The sequence below is a fragment of the Rhineura floridana genome, chromosome 21 (assembly GCF_030035675.1).
Source record: "Rhineura floridana isolate rRhiFlo1 chromosome 21, rRhiFlo1.hap2, whole genome shotgun sequence".
Taxonomy (NCBI): Eukaryota; Metazoa; Chordata; class Lepidosauria; order Squamata; family Rhineuridae; genus Rhineura; species Rhineura floridana.
In genome coordinates, this window is record NC_084500.1 from 20,269,230 (window position 1) to 20,290,032 (window position 20,803).

At 49.7% G+C, this 20,803-nt stretch overlaps 1 protein-coding gene across 2 annotated transcripts in view; it reads right to left on the reverse strand.

The window, feature by feature from the left end:
- Positions 1 to 140: 140 nt before the first annotated feature.
- The window catches only part of RPA1 (replication protein A1), a 42,265-nt gene continuing 21,602 nt past the window's right edge, over positions 141 to 20,803 (reverse strand). The window contains exons 9-18 of one of the 2 annotated variants that reach the window (XM_061605439.1): positions 19,325 to 19,393; positions 18,394 to 18,586; positions 16,576 to 16,715; positions 14,613 to 14,761; positions 10,808 to 10,940; positions 9,264 to 9,440; positions 5,662 to 5,769; positions 2,517 to 2,603; positions 1,682 to 1,727; positions 141 to 1,137 (exon numbers count right to left, since the gene is read on the reverse strand). In XM_061605439.1, coding sequence (XP_061461423.1) covers positions 986 to 1,137; positions 1,682 to 1,727; positions 2,517 to 2,603; positions 5,662 to 5,769; positions 9,264 to 9,440; positions 10,808 to 10,940; positions 14,613 to 14,761; positions 16,576 to 16,715; positions 18,394 to 18,586; positions 19,325 to 19,393 — 1,254 coding nt within the window. In that variant the 3' untranslated portion in view covers positions 141 to 985. The remainder of the gene's footprint in view (positions 1,138 to 1,681; positions 1,728 to 2,516; positions 2,604 to 5,661; positions 5,770 to 9,263; positions 9,441 to 10,807; positions 10,941 to 14,612; positions 14,762 to 16,575; positions 16,716 to 18,393; positions 18,587 to 19,324; positions 19,394 to 20,803) is intronic. The other variant, XM_061605440.1, reaches the window with a different exon arrangement.

Here is a 20,803-nt window from a genome sequence, read left to right on the forward strand (position 1 = left end):
TCCACTCTTCCGTCTAGCCAACTTCAGCACCAGTAATAAGGTAACGTCTCTCCCCAAGAGAAAAATTATTATGAAAACTAATTAATTGATTTCCAGTAATGAGAAACTGCTGGCGTTTGCAGAAAGCAGAACCCATAATATAGAAGAACTAAACATTATTTATTGAGAAATAAAAGAGAAGACCCCCCTTCAATCTGAAAGGCTTCCCCATTCATTTGCATCAGCTACAAACAAATGGAGAAGGAATTTCGTTCACACACAAACACAAAAAACATGGGCAGGTAGGCAAGCCACCACAGTCAGCAGCCAAAAAGATGCAATATTAATTGAAGTGAAAAACTAAAGCACTGCTTTGTAGTTGCCTAGATTTCCCAGGGGGATGAAGAGTCAACGCTTATCAGCCTCTCTCAGAAGAGACAATTTTGATTAATATCAGACCCATCTGACTCAGTCTATTAAACCCTGAAGGAAGGATATTCTTCAGATATAAGAGATACGTCTTTGATTAATAATTCTGCCATATTGCCATTCCAAGCATTAACAACTGCCTGGCACCTGTGGAAGGAATAAAGTCTTTGAACGCAAAGGAAGAGGAGAGGGAGGGAAGCCTCAGTCGTGCTAAGAGAGCCATCCTGACTACACCAGCCAAGCAAGCTGCAGCACAGGATTCTACCCTCCCACACCACCCAAGTGGAACCAAGTGTCAAGCATTTCCAAAAGGGTTTTTTGGGGGTCGGGTGGGGGAATTCACCACAGCCTGGAGTTCCTCCTCCAGCTCAGCCTACCATAGGCTACGGGCATTCCCTTCATGCCAGCAGCCCTTTCTTTGCCTAAAGGTGGCACTCATTTGTGCCACAGGAACACAGAAGTCAACTGCGGTGATCAAGAAGAGGTTAGAACGCATTCTGGAACTCACACCCCTAGGAGAGCAAGGCAGGGAGAAGCCTATTTAAATCTTTGTCTCTAATGGTTCTGCAAAGAGGACTCAGCTCTGCCTTGAAGGGGGGGCTGGTGTTGGGTTGCTCAGCATCCCAGCTGTGCGGCGTTCTTCCTGATGTTCATGATCAGCCTCTTGCTGTACTCCTTGTGGTTGACAGGCTTCACATCCATCGCTGTAGCCTTCAGGCGTGATTCGTCCTTGGGAAGAGAAAAGGCTTCAGGTGAGGACAAAGATCAGTCGCTGGGTTGAGCTGCTGTGCAGGCACCACCTGATGTGGTTTCAGAGTTCCCAGCATTAAAAGCAAAAGCAGCATTGATTGGGAAGGCCCAATTCTCAAAGGCTAATACTGGCAAAGACTAAAATCCTATCCAGACTATGTGTAGCTTGAGGGAGCGATCAGGATGGAAAATGCCTGGTGCAGCACAGTGGTTAGCAACTTGCATTAAGAGCTGGCTCAAATTCACAAAGTGGTCACAGGCAAGCCCCTCTCCCTTCATCCAAGTAACATCACTACTTAAAAAAAGGAAAGAAGCAGCACTCTTTAAAAATCAACAGCCCAGTCCTAATGACAGTTTTCTGTCTGGAGCTTCGGAGCGCATCAATCTGCCACGTTCAGCAGCGGATTTCGATAGGTGGTTCAGTGGATTTCCAAAATACAGACAAAAACTCTGGCAGGGCTTTCAGGAGGAGACAGAGCGTTTTACTTAGGGTTTGGTATACAAGCTTAAACTGGATTCTGACCTGCTCTGCTGTCATGACTCTCATGAATCCCAGCATTCTCACATGACTGTAAAAAAAAAGGATTCTTTTGGAAAAGCCACGAAGGTTGGACTTGTTTCAAACTCATCTCAATTTCTAGTGTAAGCACACCCTCAGTCCTAGCCTCAAGCAAAAGGAACTTGCATGTAGGTCACTGAGGTCTCTGGGACAGCTTCTCCTTCAAGTTCCAAAGATATAAAAAACCCACTCCACAGTCACATGAAGCAAGGCTTTCAGTGTGGCTGCCCCTGATCTCTGGAACAGCAATCCTGTCAAAAGGCGCCCACTAGCTGCACTTCCTGGAAGCAATTGAAGAGATTTTTGTTCTGACAAGCTTTCCCAGCTGGATGAAAAGATCTCTGCTGTGGGTGTCTACCTCATAATGTTCATAAATTTATCTGCTGTTATTTTCTGTGTTTTAAACTTTCCCCCAGCTGTTTTCATTGCATCTTGCACATTGCCTTGAGACCCCTACCGCTGCAGATAATAATTTGTTCAGACATTGTTAGAACTCCTTTCGAGTACAGACTATCACAGAGCTCATCCCACTGCATGCTTTGTAACTCCTTAGATTCGATTAAGCTCAGTGTGTGAAGTTCCACTGGACAACCTCCAATACTACTCTGCTATCAGATAAGCCCAGATTCTCCAACTTTTTTCATTATAAGGTGCATCCTACCAGCTTTGCCAAAAAAGTGCAATTCCTGGAACAGCCCAAATCCATTTTAAAAAAACAAACAAACCCAGATGCCATAAGCACAGATCGATCTGCTCGTTTTGTGCACGTGCGTGTGTGCCACGTGTGCCTCTGTCTTACGTTGAATGTCTCCCGCTTGACTCTGATCCGGAATTCATAGGTGGTGAAGTTGGCATTCTGAAGCACTTCGTCAAAAGCGTGCTCATTCTGTTGAAGAACAGAACAGAACAGATGTCAATAGGCTCTTACGAGTTCTGCGGCCAAGCCTAGCTGGAAGCGAGCGCGAGGAGTGCAGAAAAAGGACATTATAGCCTGGTGGTATTAGGGCCTTCATGTGCGTTTCACCGCCAGAGCCAGAAGTGCAGCATTTCTGCCACAAGCTCAGAAGTCTCTTTCCAGGCCCCAGGAACAGACATGCAGCTCCACTGTCAGACAGTCTCAGCAGAAGGTGCGAGGCTTCTCAACTGTGATTAAAGTGGGTGCTTAACATGCAAACCTGGACAGCCACTTCGTTGCCAGGAGTCTTATCAGTGGCAGTCAGCTTTGCTGCTTATCTTGCAAGTCACATCCAGAAGCTCTAGTTGTTTCAATGGGGGCAAATTCTGAAGGCTCTCTGGGCATCCATAACATCAACTACAGAGCCATTGACTTCAGCACTTAGAACAGAAAAGCGAAGGACTTGCAGCTAAATAACAAGCACTTGAGCCACACAACACCCTTGATGGAACTGTTTCCCTTTGTCCCACTCTTGATGTCCTGCCCACCCCCAAATGTAATGCAACTCTCCAGCTACAAAACAGTTCTCCATCAGCTGACCACTCCAAAACATCATGTGACACTGTGCTTTCCCCTGCATCTTGGGAAGGGCCGTAATTCAGGGCAGAGCAACAACTTTGCATGCCGAAAGTCCCAGGTTCAATCCCTGATGGCACCTTCAGGTGGGGGGGAGAGACTCCCTGTCTGAAACCCTGGAGAGCAGCTGCCAACCAGTGAGAACAATACTGAGCTATATGGGCCAATGCTCTGGCTCAGTATAAGGCAGCTCCATTACCTTCACCCTCAACTCACAAAGAAACACCACAGCCTTTTAAGCTGTATTCATCTACAACAATATAAGCAAGGCTAACTCAACCCTCAGAGCTTTAGCTTAATGATCGGGCACTGGCTTCCCAGGAAAGCGGCCTGCAGAGATACAGGGAAATGCTATTATCTTGTTGTGCTAAATGCACAGCTTGTTTTCGCCTTGGCAAAATGGCTGCTTTGAAAGCAACAAGGCAAGACGCCTTGCTAGAGAACCCCACTGCCCATCTACCCCAACGGAGCGCTACTCTTTCATCAGCCACAACATCTCTTTCCCTGAAAATTAAGACACCGCAAATCCTTCATTCTCACCAGAGTCTGCCCAACAAGAGGCATATCGCTACACAGATGCTGAACTGCATGCAGGGAACTTTAACTCTGCCAGTTGGAAGCCCTTTTCTAGTTCATGCAAGCAGGTAAGCTGCTGACACAAAAACAGACTCCACTCCACAGGAATGAGGTTAAAAAGAAAAAAAAGACTGCCAGATTAAATGGACACGGATTCTTCAGGACACAAAGGTTTGGCACTTCTAAAAGCACAGTGTTCAGGCTGCAATCCATAAGTGAGCGTGCAAGAAGAGCCTGGATGCAGCTGGACCAGGCCAAAGGGTCCATCTAGTCCAGCATCTGGTTTCCACAGAATGGCCAAGCAGTTGCCCCAATGGGAAGCCCCCAAGCAGGATCTGAGAGCAACTGTTAATTAGAGGGATCCTGCTTCTGAACTTACAGGAAGCCCATTGTGACTCGTAGCCACTCAGCCAGCCTCGCAACCACACCTTTCTAGAAAGGGCAACAACAGAGATGTGGCACAATAAAACTCTGGTTTGTCTGGAACGCTAGCACAAAAGGTCCAACTAGCTACAGGGCAAACCAAACAGAATGTTAGTTGCCAGAAGGTCTCCAAGCGACTTACAACACATTCAAAACATAAATATTAATGCGTAATACCACAAATATTATTGATGGCTACTAGCCAAGATGGCTACACTGCCTCCAGGATCAGAGGCAATTGTGTCTCTGAACGTCAGTTGCAGGGGAACATGATGGGGGGGACGGGGCTACGGCCCTCATGTCCTCATTGTGGGCTTCAGGGAGCGTGTGTGGGGCAACGGGCCAGTAACTGTGGGAATTTGAATGCTGGGAAAGCTTTTGGCCCAGCCCAACAGGACGTTTCTATGTGCAGCCTCTGCTGAAAGCAGCTCCAACTGCTAGTTGAACTGGGACAGCAAAGCTTCTGGGGAAGCACACCAGCAGCCACTGGGCGGCTGCAGCCAGCAACCCCCCCTACCTCCCAGCAGGAGTGAGGGTAAGACCAGCCGGGAGGGAGGGAGGGAGGGAGGGAAGCGGCTTCTCCTCTGCCCGAAAGAACATTTGGTTCCAGCTGCCCAATGCCCTGAGACAGCAGAGCCGAATGGAAGCACGCTCAGCCAAGGGATGGCTGCTGTGTGGGTACGAGTGTGTGCATGTGTGTGTGTATGAGAAGGGGGGGAGTGTGCATTATTACAACCTGTAATTATTATTTTTAACTGTTTTTACAGGTGGAATTGTTTTTACATGTTTGTATTTAAATTCTTTTTAAAAGTCTACACTGCTTTTATATATGGAATCGCTTTTGCCATTTTGTTTTGTAGCTATTTTATTTGTTTCGTAATTGTGTATTTTATTGTTGCAACCTACCCTGGAACCTTGAGGCAGAGAAAGAAATGAAATAAAATATTATGATTGAAAGGCAGGGCATAAATTCTTCCAAAATAAATCAATCCCAGGGCAAGGCAGTACAGACCATTTGCCAACACACACATGCGCACACAAGCCCAGAAAGCCAGACAGCCAAGCTCCCTGGCAAAGTTGCTCAGAATGTTACATCTTCTCCCACCGAGGGGCTCTCAGGATGGAAAAAGGGCTCTGCCCGACTCCTTCCATTTTCAGACACAGCTGTTGACCGTCTTGGCTGCAGCTCACACCGCAGGCACCAACAGCAGGCAGACCTCCCAGGGCAAGCTGACAAGTCCTCCCTCCTAAGGGAGTCCATTCTTGTCACGGTGCCCAAGAGGCCTTTGCAGGCCCAATAATAATGCTGCAGCCGCAGCCGCCAGCATCTCCGCATCCAGGTGAATAGGAGGAGAGAAACCCCCCGAGGCTCTCGACCGCTCACTTAACAAAGAAGCAACGTAAGTTGACTGACCTTTTCCTTCAGTTCTCCGAGGTAGGCCGTGTTTTGCCCAAGGATGGCCTCCGCTGACTCCTGGAAACAAGTTACCCACATATTGTCCTGAAAGTCTGCAACGTTCACCTGGAGGGGAAGAGAAAGAAAGTGAATATTCACAGCACAGCCGCGTTCCACAACAAAAGGCAGGCTGTAGCCCAGAGTAGGCTTGCTGAGCCCCTCCAACTAGCCCCCCCAAGCCTTGACCCCTCCTGTCTCTACCGACGCAATTGTTGACATCTCATGCATGGCCACATGTTGCATTTTGATAAGGAAACACAGAGGCTGGGAACTGGTGGGATGGCAGCCATCGCAAGCAGCAGGTGCACACAGTAGGGAACAGCTGCCCTTGCCCCCCCCCTCAAAAAAGGTACCGGTCTGGTGTGTTTGTGTCAGCAGAGATGAGCTCCCCTCACACAACCAAGCAGACCCTGCTGGAGAGGGACCCAAAACCTGGCAGCCCAGAGCCACAAAGGCTTGCAAAGGAGCAGGCAGGGCAGAACAGACTGCACAGCTGGGTGCAACTTTTTCCAGAACCTCTACGTCTTTTAAAGTCTTCCGTTTTATCCCCGTTAGGGTGCACATCAATTATTCAAAGCTGTGTTCCAGCGCACTGAAAGAGGCTCAGTGGCCCTCGGGCAAGTTTGCTTTTTTAAAAACAGAAACAACAACAAAAGAGAGCAGAGGTAAGGATGAGAAAAAGCACTGCCGTCATCAGACATGGGAAGCGCTGGCCAAGAAATTCAAATCGAACCGGCTGCTTTGCCGAGCTTGGCTGCTAGGACAGCCTGATGCAATTCATCGCCACATCCAGTTACGGTGGCAAGGCAAGAGATGCCGAGGGCCAGCGGGACTAGTGAGTGGTAGGGCTGACGTCTAGGGAGGCAAATCATGGTCCAGGGAAGAGGCAGGATGGGAACCCCTGAGAATCAGACAAGTCTGGGAAAGAAAGCCCCAGTTGCTGGTAGGTCACAGGAAAGCACGTCCACCACAGAGCTGCTGGCTAGAGCTAGGAATAGTCTGCAAAGGGCACCCAGCCTATCAGAAGGCTGAGCAGGGAGCCAGTCAGGGTCCCTGAAAGCAGAAGGAAAGGTGGGGAAAACCTGTTGGCCAAGTAGCTTCAATGTCTGGACCCAAAGCTAGTTCAAGAATCTGTATTATGATCAGCACGTAGGGAAGAAGTGTAAGAACAACAGCAACAGCAGACCCAGGCTCTGATTGTGACAGGAGCTGCTGCCCAGCCCGGGGGAGGTGGCAGTGGGAGGAGCCAGCGCAACCGAAAATGCCCCTCGATAAATGCCTAACAAGCGCCAAGGGCGCTCCTAAGAGACCAAGACACTGTCGCCAGTGGCTGGAACCACCCGGAGAGAAAAGAAGCAGTTTAAGAGATGCCTCCCTCTCTCCATTTTTGATTTGCAGATGAGCCCCCTCCCAGATGGAGAAAGCAGAGCCTGCTGCTCTACAATGAATTAAGAGGGACTTCCCTTTCCCCCAACAGTGCCACACACATGCACAGCTTTCAGTAGGGCACCTGGGAGTGCAACACAACTCGTGGAGGAGCCACCAAGATACACTCCTCTTCTGCTCTGGAGCAGGTCCTTCCTGGGATCAGGTTGCTCACCTTTTGTCATACCACCCCCACCATCCCCCCCCTCTGGCCCACATGTTGCCCAGGTGCCACAGACAAACTGCCTGTGAGATCTCTCTCTCTCCCCCCCCCGCCACCCCAATTGCCCCCTTTTGAGGTGCAGGGCGGGTAGAGAAGGGGTTTTAAAAGCCTCCTGTTAAAACATTAGGCAAAGCCTCTTGCCCACCACAGAGTCTAGCAGAATAAATGCAGAAGGAAAACTTGAGTGGCCCATAATTCATAAGCACTTCTCCCCTTGCCCTCCCACCTCCATTCTGCACAATAAAGCCTTTCCCCGGGGGGGACGGTTTTTTATACTCTCAAACATTCTAATAAGGCGAGGCCGTCTGTTTGGAGTGGCTGTTCATTTAGCCGCTCTATTAGCTAAAGCGAAGCCTCCAGCAGCAGCTAAACTGCCCCTTAGCAGGCTCCCTGTATAGGAGCTTCTAAAGGCGAGTCACAGGGCTCTAATTCTGGGGCACGGTTACAAGCCGAAGGATGAAGGGGAAAAAAACAGCTGCGTCCTGGTGGTGCAAGCAGGCGTCACAATGGCAGCCCTCAGACACTCCGCTCTGAAGCAGGTTCCATTAATGCATGAGACACAGAACATTAGCCACAAAAGAGCAAACTAAATATAGGGAGCAGCTGAATAAGTGCAATTACAGCTCTCCAGAAATGCCATTCCACATTAGCTTATCTTCCTAACAAAGAAACGTGGGCCAATGAAGCTTCTGCACTAAAGTGGCAAGCCCAAAACCCAGTTCAGCTGGGTGAGCCGCCCCTTGACAGGAGGAAGTGAAGGGCTCAAGGCCAGGCTGCTGAGTAGGACAGAGACAACAGGGCAGGCGCCAATGGTAAGTTGGGTGTGGCCACCCAGGGCAAAACGCTTCCCATCTATTCATTCTGGACACCTGGAAAAACTCTCCAACCCGGAAAAAAAAGCAGCCACGAAGCTCAGCACACAAAGCCGTTGCTGTGACCACATAATTCTCCGCTGTGGGGATCCTAATGCTCTGCAAGGGAAGAGAGGCAGGGAGAATGGGTTTTTTAAAATAACGGCATGGCACCATCAGGGCCCTAAAGCACCGCACATATTGGCACAACAACAATGTGGCAAACAACCCACAATAAGCAGGTAAGGCCAGGTTTGAAAGCTTAGCAATAAAAGGGGGCATTATGTACACATTCTGAACTACAGTTCACACACACACACACACACACACACACACACACACACAGAGAGAGAGAGAGAGAGAGAGAGAGAGAGAGAGAGAGAGAGAGAGAGAGAGAGAGAAAGAGAGAGAGAGAGGAAGTGCATAGTGAAAAGAGGCTGCAAATCCATTCACAGAGAAAAAACAAGAGTTTCCAGAGCCTGGCTGGTCTGGTACAAAGAACTAGGTGGTCATGGTTGAAAAGTGGCCCTTGGCCTGGAAGACAAAAGAGCTGCTACTGCACGTTTTAAAGGGATTGCAATGCGGAGCAGGAAGAAGGTTGTTCATGTGCATGGCATGTGAACAGCCACATTTCTGTGTGCAGAGGAACATGCATGGCTTAAGGACAAAGGAAGCTGCCTCACACCAAGTCAGCCAGTTCATCTGGCTCAGCACCGTCTGCTCTGACTGGTAGCAGATCTCCAGGCTTTTGGACAGGTGTCTTCCCCAACCCTACCTGGAGGTGTCACTGTGACCCTCTGCATGCAAAGGAGGTGCTCCGCCCCTGAGCACCCTCCCACATTTCCAGAGAGAAAAGGCTCCATTCGGAATAAGGCCTCCATGCCCATTCATGTGGTCTGGAAAGGACCATTACAAATGGCCAACTGGCTCAGCAAAACCTTCCTTACCCGGCTGGCACACATGTGCTCCCCCCCCCCCAAGACTCTCTTTTCCTCCCAAGCTGAAGAGAGTCTGGCTGCAAAGGGCACATGACTTGCTGGAAAATCACTCCTTGGACTCACCGAGAGGATCATACGGTACTTGAAGTTGGGGAACTCCCGGTCACACTTCTCACAGCGATAGAGGCCATTCTGTTCGTCAATCACTTTCTTATTGCAGTCCTGGGACGGACAAGCCTGGTACATGCAGTTCTCTTTGCGAAGATACACCACTGTAGCCACGCAGCTGAAGTAGTCGGCCTACAGGGAAAGGCAGCAAATGCTGCATAAAGACGGCAAATGCTGCCGCCTTGCTGCTTCCCAGATCTGCCAGACATGAGACATCAGCAGCGCCAGCCCTCCGCGGCCAGGTCAGCAACCGAGGGTGACAGACAGACACCCGCAACCCTAGTTCTGCTGTAATCACACACCCCAGCCCCACACCTGGCACCATCAGGACCTGTTTTTAGGTGCCAGGTAAAAACATTTTTATACACCCAGGCTTTTGGAGTTTAATTTTCTGTGTTTTTAGGTGGGGAGGAGCTGGATCTTCTTTTTATGTCCCTCATACGTATCTTAGGATGTTTTAATTTTGTTTTTCTACCTGTTTTTAATGGTCTAAGTCACTTTGAGTTTCTTCTGGGGGAAAAAGTGACTGGTAAGTATAATAAATAATGTGAATTTAACTGCCCCTTACTTTGACCCCACTTTCACACGTTCCTCGTCTCCTGTTTACGCACTAGTAATTCCTTTGCATAACCAAGCCAACTCCCAACAGTGAGTTAAGCGATGCGCCAGTGTTATTCAGGAATCAAGATCAAGAACTGCATTCATTAAATATCCTCCAACACATTACCTGAATTGAGATATTGTAGCATGAGTGCGTGTGGGTTTTAATTGACTGATTAATGGATCGACCATTTAGAGAATGAACTAATTGAGCTGGCTGAGGAATCTGATGGGCTCTGCTGCCGGCATTTCCCTCTGTTACAAATGTGAGGCCCTTGGTCTTGCTTATTAACATCCCAACACCTTAAGACACAAGGGTTATTGCTGTCCATTTTTATTTTAAAAGATAACGAGCTGTTATTAAGACTGACATTTAAGCCATAAAAGTGTTTTTAATGTTTCTGCTCTGCTGGAATTGAATTGCTTCTAGATATGCCATGATTTAATGTGGTTTTACTCAGCTGTTTTTAACTGGTTACTTACTGTCAGATTTTGGAGAGTCCGAGACATTCTTAAAAAACAAAACACAGCAAATGCAATATGCAAAATCTAAATTCCGCATATTGAAATTGATTGATTAATTTCAATATTCATTCTTTTTTTCTTTAGTCCTTAACAATGACTCTGCAAGGCAGATAGTTGCTGCTTTCACTTCAGAGAAGAGAAACAGAGGCTGAGGGGCAACTCGTTGAAGGCTACGTGAATGAGTTCATGGGGAAGGGTGAACTTGAGCCCAAGGCCAACCCTTCCAGCAGTACAGCTCTCCTGGTTCCTCAAAAAGGCCTAGGAGAGCCAGCACTCATTCCCCTGCCTCCACCACCACCGCCAGCTTCTCAGGGAACAGCCCACCTGGCCAGGAGGCAGCACACAACCGCGGCTGCCTCGAGTCCCCCTTGTACCTTATCTCCTTGTCCCAGGTTCTCAGATTTGGCCTCATACACAGTCTTCCAGTTGGTGTTTCCGCCTCCTGAAGGCCCACCCCGTGCATTAGAGATGGAGGTGGACTCCAGGAGCTGCCCTTCAGAATCAAACCTGGAAGCAAACAACGAGATCTCTCCCAGTTCCAGGAAGTAGAAGCACTGACAAGGTTTATTTTCAGCCTCCTGCACTCAATGCAAGAGGGATTTTTATCAATGGCTTGCACAGGAAACAATTACAGTAACTTGTGTATATTATTCACTAAAACAGCATTTCAGGATAAGCTAATACTCCATTTTAATTAGTGCAATATTTTATAATCCTACAAAATGGGGACATGCTCTGCCTTGCTTCCCACACCAGCTAGTGGCCAGGCTCAGCACTGCAACCATTTCAGAGGAGAGGTAAGGGCACCTGGGCATTTGCATGGTAAGAGTTAAATTACATGCTAACATTGTATTTGCAGAAGCTTGGAGAGAAATGCAGGGAGAGACTAACAGACCCCGTGTCTGAAGCAAGAAGCAGCAGCCCCTCTGCCTGCAAGGGAAGACAGTGCTACTGTCTCTGCATCGACGAAACAGCATTGCAACTTGATTTGTTTTAGTAAAAACCACTGGGCTTTGGTTCATCAGACATGGCTAACAAGAGACAGCTGCTCACATTGGGAGGGGGAGAGGAGCTCCGTGCCAACCTATTGGCTACCGCTGGCAACGGCAGCAACAGAGAAGCAGCCCACACAAAACAGTAGCAAAAGCCACCAGGGTGGGGAGGGAAGACAAGGGAATCTTTCGCCTAAAGAGCTCTTTTGTTCCCCTCCACAAAATGGTCCTGCATTTGGCCAGGCTGTTTGGGAAGGAGGAAAAAGGGCTGAAAGCAGCAGTTTTGCACTTGTGACCATCTCTGGCTTCTGAAGGCGCCTGCAGCACGAGGCAGAGCAGAAGCAAGCCAGGACTGGAGCAGAGGCTCCCCCCCCCCCGAAAGGAGTCATTCCTCAGCCAATGCAGACAATGTTCTGCTACAAAAGGAGCTGGGAAGTCAAAGTGAGAAAAAACTTGGAGAACGTGATGGGCTGGGCTGTAGCTCATCAGCCTTCCATGCAGAAGGTCCCAGGTTCAATCCCCAGCAGCATCTCCAGGTAGGGCTGGGTGTGGCCCGCTTGAGACCCTGGAGAGCCACTACCAGTCAGTGCAGGCAATACTGAGCTAAATAGACCAACGGGTATGACTCAGTATAAGGCAGATTCCTACAAGCTGAACACTGCTGAGAGGAAAAAGCCCAGACAGCCTGCACTCAGAAACCTGCCTTTCCTGTGATCCTCACACCACACTTTGGGTGTGCTCAGGCCTGCTTTGGCCAACCTTCCCTAGGATGAGTGGCTGTTGTGCAGGCAGAACATTGCCTCAAATTTGTGTCCCAAGGATTCCTCTCTCACTCTGAGAGAAAACAGCACATCTGGTAACATCATCTGTGTTTGTTCGGTCCTGACCATGCTGTGGACAAACACAGCCGTATTCACCTCTTAAAAGACACTTAGCCTACCCATGAGAAGGACCGATCGAAAATGCAAGAGACTGAGGGCTAATTCTTGTTCTGGTGGTTACCCTGTGCCTGGGCTCTACCGCTTCTAAATGTGGATAGGGACTCATGTGGATCACACACACACACTCACAAAATCCCCTGCCTGCTTAACACTAGCTGGCAGACAGGAAGGAGGAGTGTGGCCTAGCTTTGTCACCCCCCCCCGGCATCTAGTTTGCTAGGCAAAGGGATATATGGCAGTGCATGCAGGCATGTGAACCCCTCGCTTGCGTGTCTGAAGTGGCACAGCTCTGGCACCCAAGAGAAAAAAGGGCTGTGAAAGCAACTGTGACACCACCTGAAGCAGAAGCCGCTGGGAACGGCCACGGCTCAGCAGCAGGGCATGCAAGAAGCTGCCGCATACAGCTTTTGATCCATCTAGCTCAGCACTGTCCCCACTGGCTGGCAGTGGCTCTCCAGGTTCTCACACCGGCTGTCCTTCCCAGCCTACCTGAAGATGCCACTGGGGACTGGGACCTTCTGCATGCCAGGCAGGGGCTGCCCTACAGAGCTTCCCCTCCGAGGCCCGAGGCTGAGAACTGCCCACCCCCAGAGGGTGGAGCTGCACAGCCAGCCAGGTCTCTCCAAAGCCCCTTCTCGCCCACCAGGGCCTCCTGCTTCGGCCTCCGCCATCACACTCTGTACCACCAACTGCTTCCATCTTACAGCCACCTGCTCACCCCCTCACTCCCACCCCCACTCTGTGCACTCTCTTCGCCAATACTGTTGCCAGCAAGGCAGAGACGGACCCCTTTCAAGCCCCTCTTACGCCTCCAGAGCCGTCCGTGAGCGCCAGCCCACACACCGACACTCAAAGCAAACAGTAGATGCCCAAAGACACGAGGCGCACACGTGCGCCGCCACCTTCCCATGTCTCTGGGTGCTTTTCAGAGTGGCCGGCAATTCATAACAAAAACATTCGGCCGGGGGAAGAAGGAGATGCAGCAGCAGCAGCAGCGAGTGCTGCCTCCTCTTCTGTCTCTGGCACAGCCTTGAGTGTGCCAAGAGCACCTAAAGAGGAACAATGCACCGAATGAAACTGAGTGCATTATTAAAGTGCCTCCATCGCTAATGGATTCTTGTCCTCGGCAACAAGAGAGGCAGGAGAGGGATTGTGCGCCCCCGATTCTAAGATTGGGGGGACTTGCTCAAACCTGGTGCAAGGAACTCATTGTTAACGGCTGATTGGGGAATGCAGACCACCTCCCTCATTATATGGTTTCCATGCCAAGATTCATCACAGGACGCTGGGTGAGGCAGGAGAATTTCTGCCCCCCACGGCCCCCAGAGTCTGTGCTCCAGCACTGCCAGCAGGCAAGTGTGGAACTCGTACAGCTTTGTGTTGCCAACAACTAAATGCCCCCTTGGCACTGCATCAAATGCCATAATCAACACAGAAGCCATTGTGGAAATAAATGCCAGAGTGAATGAAGCCCCTTCCGGAACGAGGAAGCAGAATCATCTCCCTGCTCCCAACCCCACAGCAAGCCTTGAGGTAAGCCGAGTCCTGCTGCAAAGGAGTGCATGCAGGAAGAAATGCACTCAAGGGGGACCTTCCAAATAAGGCTGGCCAGCCGAGGGTGCTTTTGCAAAACTCAAAGGGCAACCACCTCACACTGATGAAAACATCAGGGAAGTCTTGTAGTGGAGCCTTTGCTAACCTAGATGCCCTCCAGAGGTGTTGGATGACAACAGCAGCCACCAGCAGCAGCCACTACTTGGGAGATGTTGTCCAAAACTGGAGGACACCAGGTTAGCAAAGGCTGGCCCAACATGCAAACAAACAGGAGCTGCTGTACAAGAGGACTAGTTCCCAGTAGACGGTGCCCCAGGGGTCAGATTTGTCTTGCACTCTGCTGCCCTTCATGGCACCCAGAACCTGCCACCTGAAGCAAACAGCTCAGCTGCCTTTGTGTCCAGAGCAGAATCCCATTTCATGCTACCTCGCACAGATCTGGGCTATCGGGAACTTGCTTCCGCCTGACCCCTTCCTCTCATCTCCAATCTGTTTCAACACCAAACTCTTGTCACAGGGTCACGGGTTTGTCAGCTGAGCCTCTCTCAAAAGACAACTGACCTTTTTCCAGCAACCAGCCTTCATTTGTAGAGACATTGCCAGGAGTGGTGTGGGATTTCTCTTCTCTGTCCCCCCTCCAATCGTCGATCAAACAAGCGCCCTCCGGAGTTCATAGAAGTGAGTGGACTTACCATCCGCGCAACTTGAAGGACTCTGGGCTGTCAGGGTTGACGATGACAGAGCTCGACGAAAGGACAGAGAGACTCCGGCCACCAAAGTCGGAGACTTTGGCTCCCTTGATGGCCACCACAGGTTGCCGGGAGCCATCAAATTTCTCCGCCTGCAAAAACAAAGAGGAAGGACACTTATTCCACATAATGATGTGGGAAAAGAGGACGCTCGTGCATGATGATGATATTTATTGCCTGCCCCTCACCAGTAGGTCCCAAGACGGGTTACATACATTTAAAACAAAGTATGAAAAATAGTTAAAGCACATTACATTCAAAGGGATAGGGTGGGTTCTGAAACCATACAGTTCAAATGCCAAAGGCCAGGGTAAAGAGGTACTTCTTTAGTATTCCCTGAAAACTGTACAGCAAAGGAGCCAGATGTGCCTCTGCTCTGCATGGGGCCAACAAGGCCCTGAGCCTTCCTATGCACAAACGTAACAAAGAATGTTGAGGAATCTTTGTTCAGAACAGCACTTTCTTTAACCTCCAGCCTGTGGTTCTCAAGCATCTATGCATGGCAGCAGGGCAATTGGTACTCACCACCTGCATTACGTCACATTTTATGAGATTGTAGCCAATTAAGTTCTACTCAAGAGCAGAGCCACTGAAATGAATGGACCCAAGCTAGTCACGTCTATTAACTTCACTGAGTCTACTCTTAGCAGCACTAGCATCGGATACAGCCCACAGGGTTTTCAGAACAAGGTAGGAAGGGACAGTGCACGTGTGCACACACATGCACCGCAGGGATAAGGGTGGAAGTCCACCTCATGGTGCTTTCACACGACAGAATGAAACCCAAGGCCGCCATGATTCTTTTGCAGCAGGGAAAGGCAGAGAACAAGCAAGTTAGGGAATGACAAACTTCACTGACTTTAAACCAAGGAGAGCTGACAAGAATCTGCATCACAGGGAAATGGCCTCAGTCAGGTATCTGGTCACTGCCCAGCCAGCTTTCCCCAACAGGGTGCCCCCAAGATCAGTGGTTCCCCCATTTTTTTCTCCACAGACCACTTGAAAGTTGCTGAGAGTCTTGGCAGATGACTGAGTGACTTTTCTGCCCGTTGCTGCAATTGTAATGCACTGTGCATAGATGCTTTGTGGTTTCTAATTGTGATCTTATTGATTCTTCCATTTCTTCTACTGTAGTCAATTGTATCACAATTTGCATTTTACAGAATTCAAATCGTAATACACAAGAAATAAAGGAAGCAAATGAAGATCCAATTAGAAATGAAAGGGCCATGGGCCACTTCAATGAAGCTCACGGGCCACGGGTTGGGAACCCTTCCTCTAGAGGCCACAGACATTGCAACTCCCATCAACCCCAGCATCTTCCGGCTATGCTGGCTGGTCCCGAGAGCAGTTGTAGCCCAAAGGAAATGGAGGGCACCAGCTTGGCAAAGGCTGCTCTACCCATGGATCTTCAGAGCCAGAATCGGGCCTTTCTCTCATCACCTCCCATCCGAAGCTGGAAATGTCAGAGACTGAACCTTGGACCTTCTGCATACAAAACCATGGGCTCTGCCGCTGACCCATCGCTTCTCCCCAATCCTGACCTCCCAGTCCCAGCAAGCACCTCTTGGACGGTGCCTTTCCCCTGCCCCATGGAAGATGTAGGCTGGCCAGCACTGCAGCAGAAAACATTCTCTGCCCTTGATGGACCCCCTACTTGTGCCAGTTTAATACCAGCACCTGGGAATCCCAAGTGGAGAGAGGAGTGTCCCTCGCGCTCAGGTCCTGCTTGTGGGATTCCCTTTGGGGGCAACCGGCTGGTATGGACTAGATGGACCTCCATTGGCCTGATCCAGCAGGCTCTTCTTATGCTCTTATGTGCCAACAGCCAACTCTGGCATGGCCAGGAAATGGCCACACCCCTTAGCAAAGGGTAGCTCAGCCTTCACCTCCCTTGACAACTTACTTCAGCTCCCCACAGAGTGACTGTCACCATCTTTCCAGACATGTCCATCAACTGCACATCCCTCTTGAACACCTCTCGATTGGAAGACTTTATTGTAATTTTTGCAGCGTCCTCATAGCTCTTGCAGATTCCAATTACATCTGAAAAGGCAAGCAGGACACTCGTTAAGAAATATCTTGACTGGTACAGCATGCTAAAAAACCAGAAAAGTCTCCCTCCCCCACCACCCGTTGTGCATCACAGGGCAGGGCAGGGCAGGAGAGGTGTGTGCGTGTGGAGGACACACAAGGTAGGGCTTGTATCTGCAGCACTTGCCCACAATCAAACTTGGATGGTTGCCTGAACACACCTGGGGAGGATTTGAAACCAAAACCACCATAAAAACAAGAGACAATGTTCTCTGTTGCTCACGCAGGTTCCTGCTTCATTGACAGATGTCGCCTGATGTTTACAGTACAGATGTTGCATGCTGCCACGGCCCACATTAGCACAGCAGCCCAGGCTAACCCTGATGCTAATGCAGCCCTCTTAAGGATTACACATTCATGGCTACTAGCCACAATGGCTATGTTCTACGTCCACTGTCAGAAGCAGTATGCCTCTGAACACCAACTGGTGGGAATGGCAAGTGGGGAAGAGTTGCTGTTGCACCCAGGTCTTGCTTGTGGGCCTCCCACTGGGCCATCTCCTTGGCTACTGTGGGGAACAGAAGGCTGGACTAGATCCAGCAGCCAGGCTCTTCTGATGTTTGTCATCTAATAAGCACAGTACACTGATCATTTGTTACCCCACACAACATCAGGTGCAGGGCTTGGTATCCATTTCACAAATGGGAGCATTTTGCTGTGCATGAGGACGGAGCAGGGTGGGGAACAGATAAATATAGGACAGGCACAAATCCTGGGGCTGACATGCAGCACAGAAGTCTGGCAACGGAGGGGCTTTTCAGGCTCTGCTGTTCACTTTAAACTATCCTCTTGGGTTGTTAATTTGGACGTGGCTCCTGAAGGGGAGGGGAGGAGCAGCCGCAGCAGCAGAGCAAAAGCAGCCACCACCAGTGCAGCCAAGAAACTTGCACCCGAGCCCCTGCCAGTACGAGAGCCGGGACCACCAAGGGAAGGGGTAGATGGAGAGACGTTTGGCAGTGCTACTCAAGGAAGCGAGCCAAGAGCGCTGCCACACTTGTGATCCTGCAGGCAATGGTTCAGGAAGAGGAGGAGGAAGGCTGAGCCAGTCAAAATCAAAATGGCACACCTATGCCAAATGAGTCATCGGATGCCCCCCTTCTTGTGAGAACACCAACGACAACGTTCCCTAGCTGGTGGCTGGGTCTGTGAGCAAGCGAACGAGGCTGCCGGTCTCTGGCAACAAAAAGCAGCAATGGGAATTTGTCCAATGAGGGTAAGAGAGAGAAAAGCCCTTTGCACCTCAGTACCCAAGGCGGTGGCACTGGGCTGCCCTGGAGCTGTCATCATTCTGGAAGCTACCAAGTTGAGGAAAGGCTGCACAAGGCCTAGAAAACCCTTGAAACACTCTCGAATGGAGCACGTGGCCAGCCTTTTGTGTGGCAGGCCCTGCCTCGCGGAACTCCCTGCCTTCATCTACACGTCACCTAAAAACTGTTATTCAGACAGGCCTTTGCAATGTGAATGTCTTGTTACTAGCCAGTATTTCCTTATATTTTTACTGGCTTTTTTTACCTTATTGTAAAAAAGTTGTATACTGCCTTGCTGTAATTTTATTAAAATGGAGTCTATAAATATTTCAATAAACAAACAAATAAATAAATAAAGCCCCTGCCCTGCCCGGCTGTCTCACCCACAATCGTGTCTTTGTTTGCATTCTCCAAGTCACTGATGGAGGTGAAGTCAAACTGGACCGAGGGGAGGTGCTGCGCATCCTCGCAGGGTATGACGGAGGTATCATTCATGAACGTGATCTCATAGTCGTTCTTCACGGCTGTGTATTGCTTGTTGGCTGTCTTCAGGTTGCCCTTTGAGAAGTAATAGACCTGAGGCAGAGAAAAGGCGGTGAAGCCCAGGACAAACCTGCAACCACATGTCACCTGTTCAAGGGGGCTGCTGCATCTCTACCTGACACCCCAGATAAGGAACCCCCAATGGCTGCCTGCCCACACCCAGCAGCGGGGTGGGTAAGGTGGGAATCAGAGTCACATCCAGAAGCACAGGGGAAGCTGTGCTTTCAGGCAGACCTTCTCGCTGTATCCTAAACATGGAACAGCAGCATTCTCCTACAGCAGCTCCGGTCTTGTGTTCAGGCAAATGGACAGGACAGCAACTGGCTCTTACCAGTGAGCTGTGTACCTCCCCAGATGCCAGAGGGGAAAAGGAGGGGCCACAGGCAAATCAAGGTGTGCATGGCTACAACCCTTGCTCCTTAGGGATCCTTTGCCTTAGAGATTTCACAGAGTCATCAGACCCACCAATCAGCTCCAGCAAGGGCTGGACACACCAAGTTTATTCCCCTGGGGGAAGAATTAATATGCAGGGTGTGCATATTCCACTTTGCCTCATTCAGAAGCTTTTTGGAGGCAGCATGCTTCTGAATACCACTTGCTGGGAGCTGCAGGAGGGGAGAGAGCTCTTGCTCCAAGGTCCTGCTTGCAGGCTTCCCTTTGGGGCATCTGGTCAGCCACCGTGAGAACAGGATGCTGGGCCACGTGGGCCACAGGCCTGATCCAGCAGGCTCTTCTTGTGTTCCTCCCCTGAGCCAGCCAACAGCACAGTACCTTGTTCAGTTCAATGAGGGGGAAAAACTTGTCCACTTGATCATTGAAGGCCGTTGCTCTGATCTCGCCCTGAAGGAAGAAGGCAGGAAGGGCAATCAGCACCACAAGGGGATTTCTAGACCAAAAGTGACCCCAGCCCATTCCCACCGCCCTCCCAGCCAACAGTTCTGATCCGTGACTACAATAGAAAATGGGAACCATTAAAGGTGGCCTTTTCCTTTTAACAACAAGAGAGGTTAACTTAACTCAAATGTTAAGTTCTCAGGATTCCATCATTATCGCAAAAAGGCAGCCTTAGTAACATGCAAATACGTTTTGATTATTTTTTAAATTAAAAATACCAATCTGTTAAAAAGCAGGCGATTTCTAGTTCGTTAATCAGTTGACAACCCGGCTTGTGACCACAATATCTGATGGAATGCCTCTCCCAACACAAACCCATCCATACACTATGCTCAACATCAAAGGCCCTCCTCTGGGTGCCTACTCCGAGGGAAGCTCGGAGGGTGGCAACAAGGGAGAGGGCCTTCTCAGTGGTGGCCCCCAAATTATGGAATGATCTCCCTGACAAGATGCACCTGGCGCTAACACTGTTATCTTTTCGGTGCCAGGTCAAGACTTTCCTCTTCTCCCAGGCATTTTAGCATGTGTTTTTAAATTGCTTTTTAAAAATGTGTTTTAAAATTTGTGTATTTGTTTTTAATGTTTTTAATTGTTGTAAACCACCCAGAGAGCTTCAGCTATGGGACGATGCAATAAACAAACAAACAAACCCTAATGATGGGATGTATTTTGTGTGTGTTTTATGAATGTAATTTTAGTGCTGATTTTACGCCGTTCCCCACCACGATATTTTCCCCTTAATGTTAGTGGCATAGATGTTTTTGCAACTAACTAAATAAAAAAATAAATTCCATGTTCAGATGCCCCCCAGACAGGAAGAAGTCTCACTGGGGTGGACGCTTCCCTACAGACCCCTGAAAAGAAACTCTGGGAGAGAGAAGGACCAAAACGAGGAATAGGGCACTTTTTTTGAGCCTAAGGGCCACATTCTCTTCTGGGGGCCACATGCCAGTGATGGGCGGGACCACAGGCAAAAGTGGGTGGAGCAACAAATGTAAATTTTACCTTTGTACAGTAGCCTGGTTCCTACACACCCCTCTCTGCACCTCCGTCCAAGCAAGCAAGAAGCATTCTCAGTATTCAGGGAGATATTCCAAGCAAGCAGACACCAGCGGTGCAAAGCAAGGCTGACAAGGGGGTGTGACCTGGGAGAGTTCCAAGGGCCAAAGAGAGATGCCTGGAGGGCTGCATTTGGCCCTCAGGCTCAGGGTTCCCCACACCAGACCTAAACACACCACTAACAAGCACCTTGCGGCACCAGGCTGAACAGGGTTGTCTTACAAGCTCATGGAACACTTGCCTCTATAGCTCTACCAATTAGAGGATGACATCACACAACTGCAGCAGCAGCAGCAG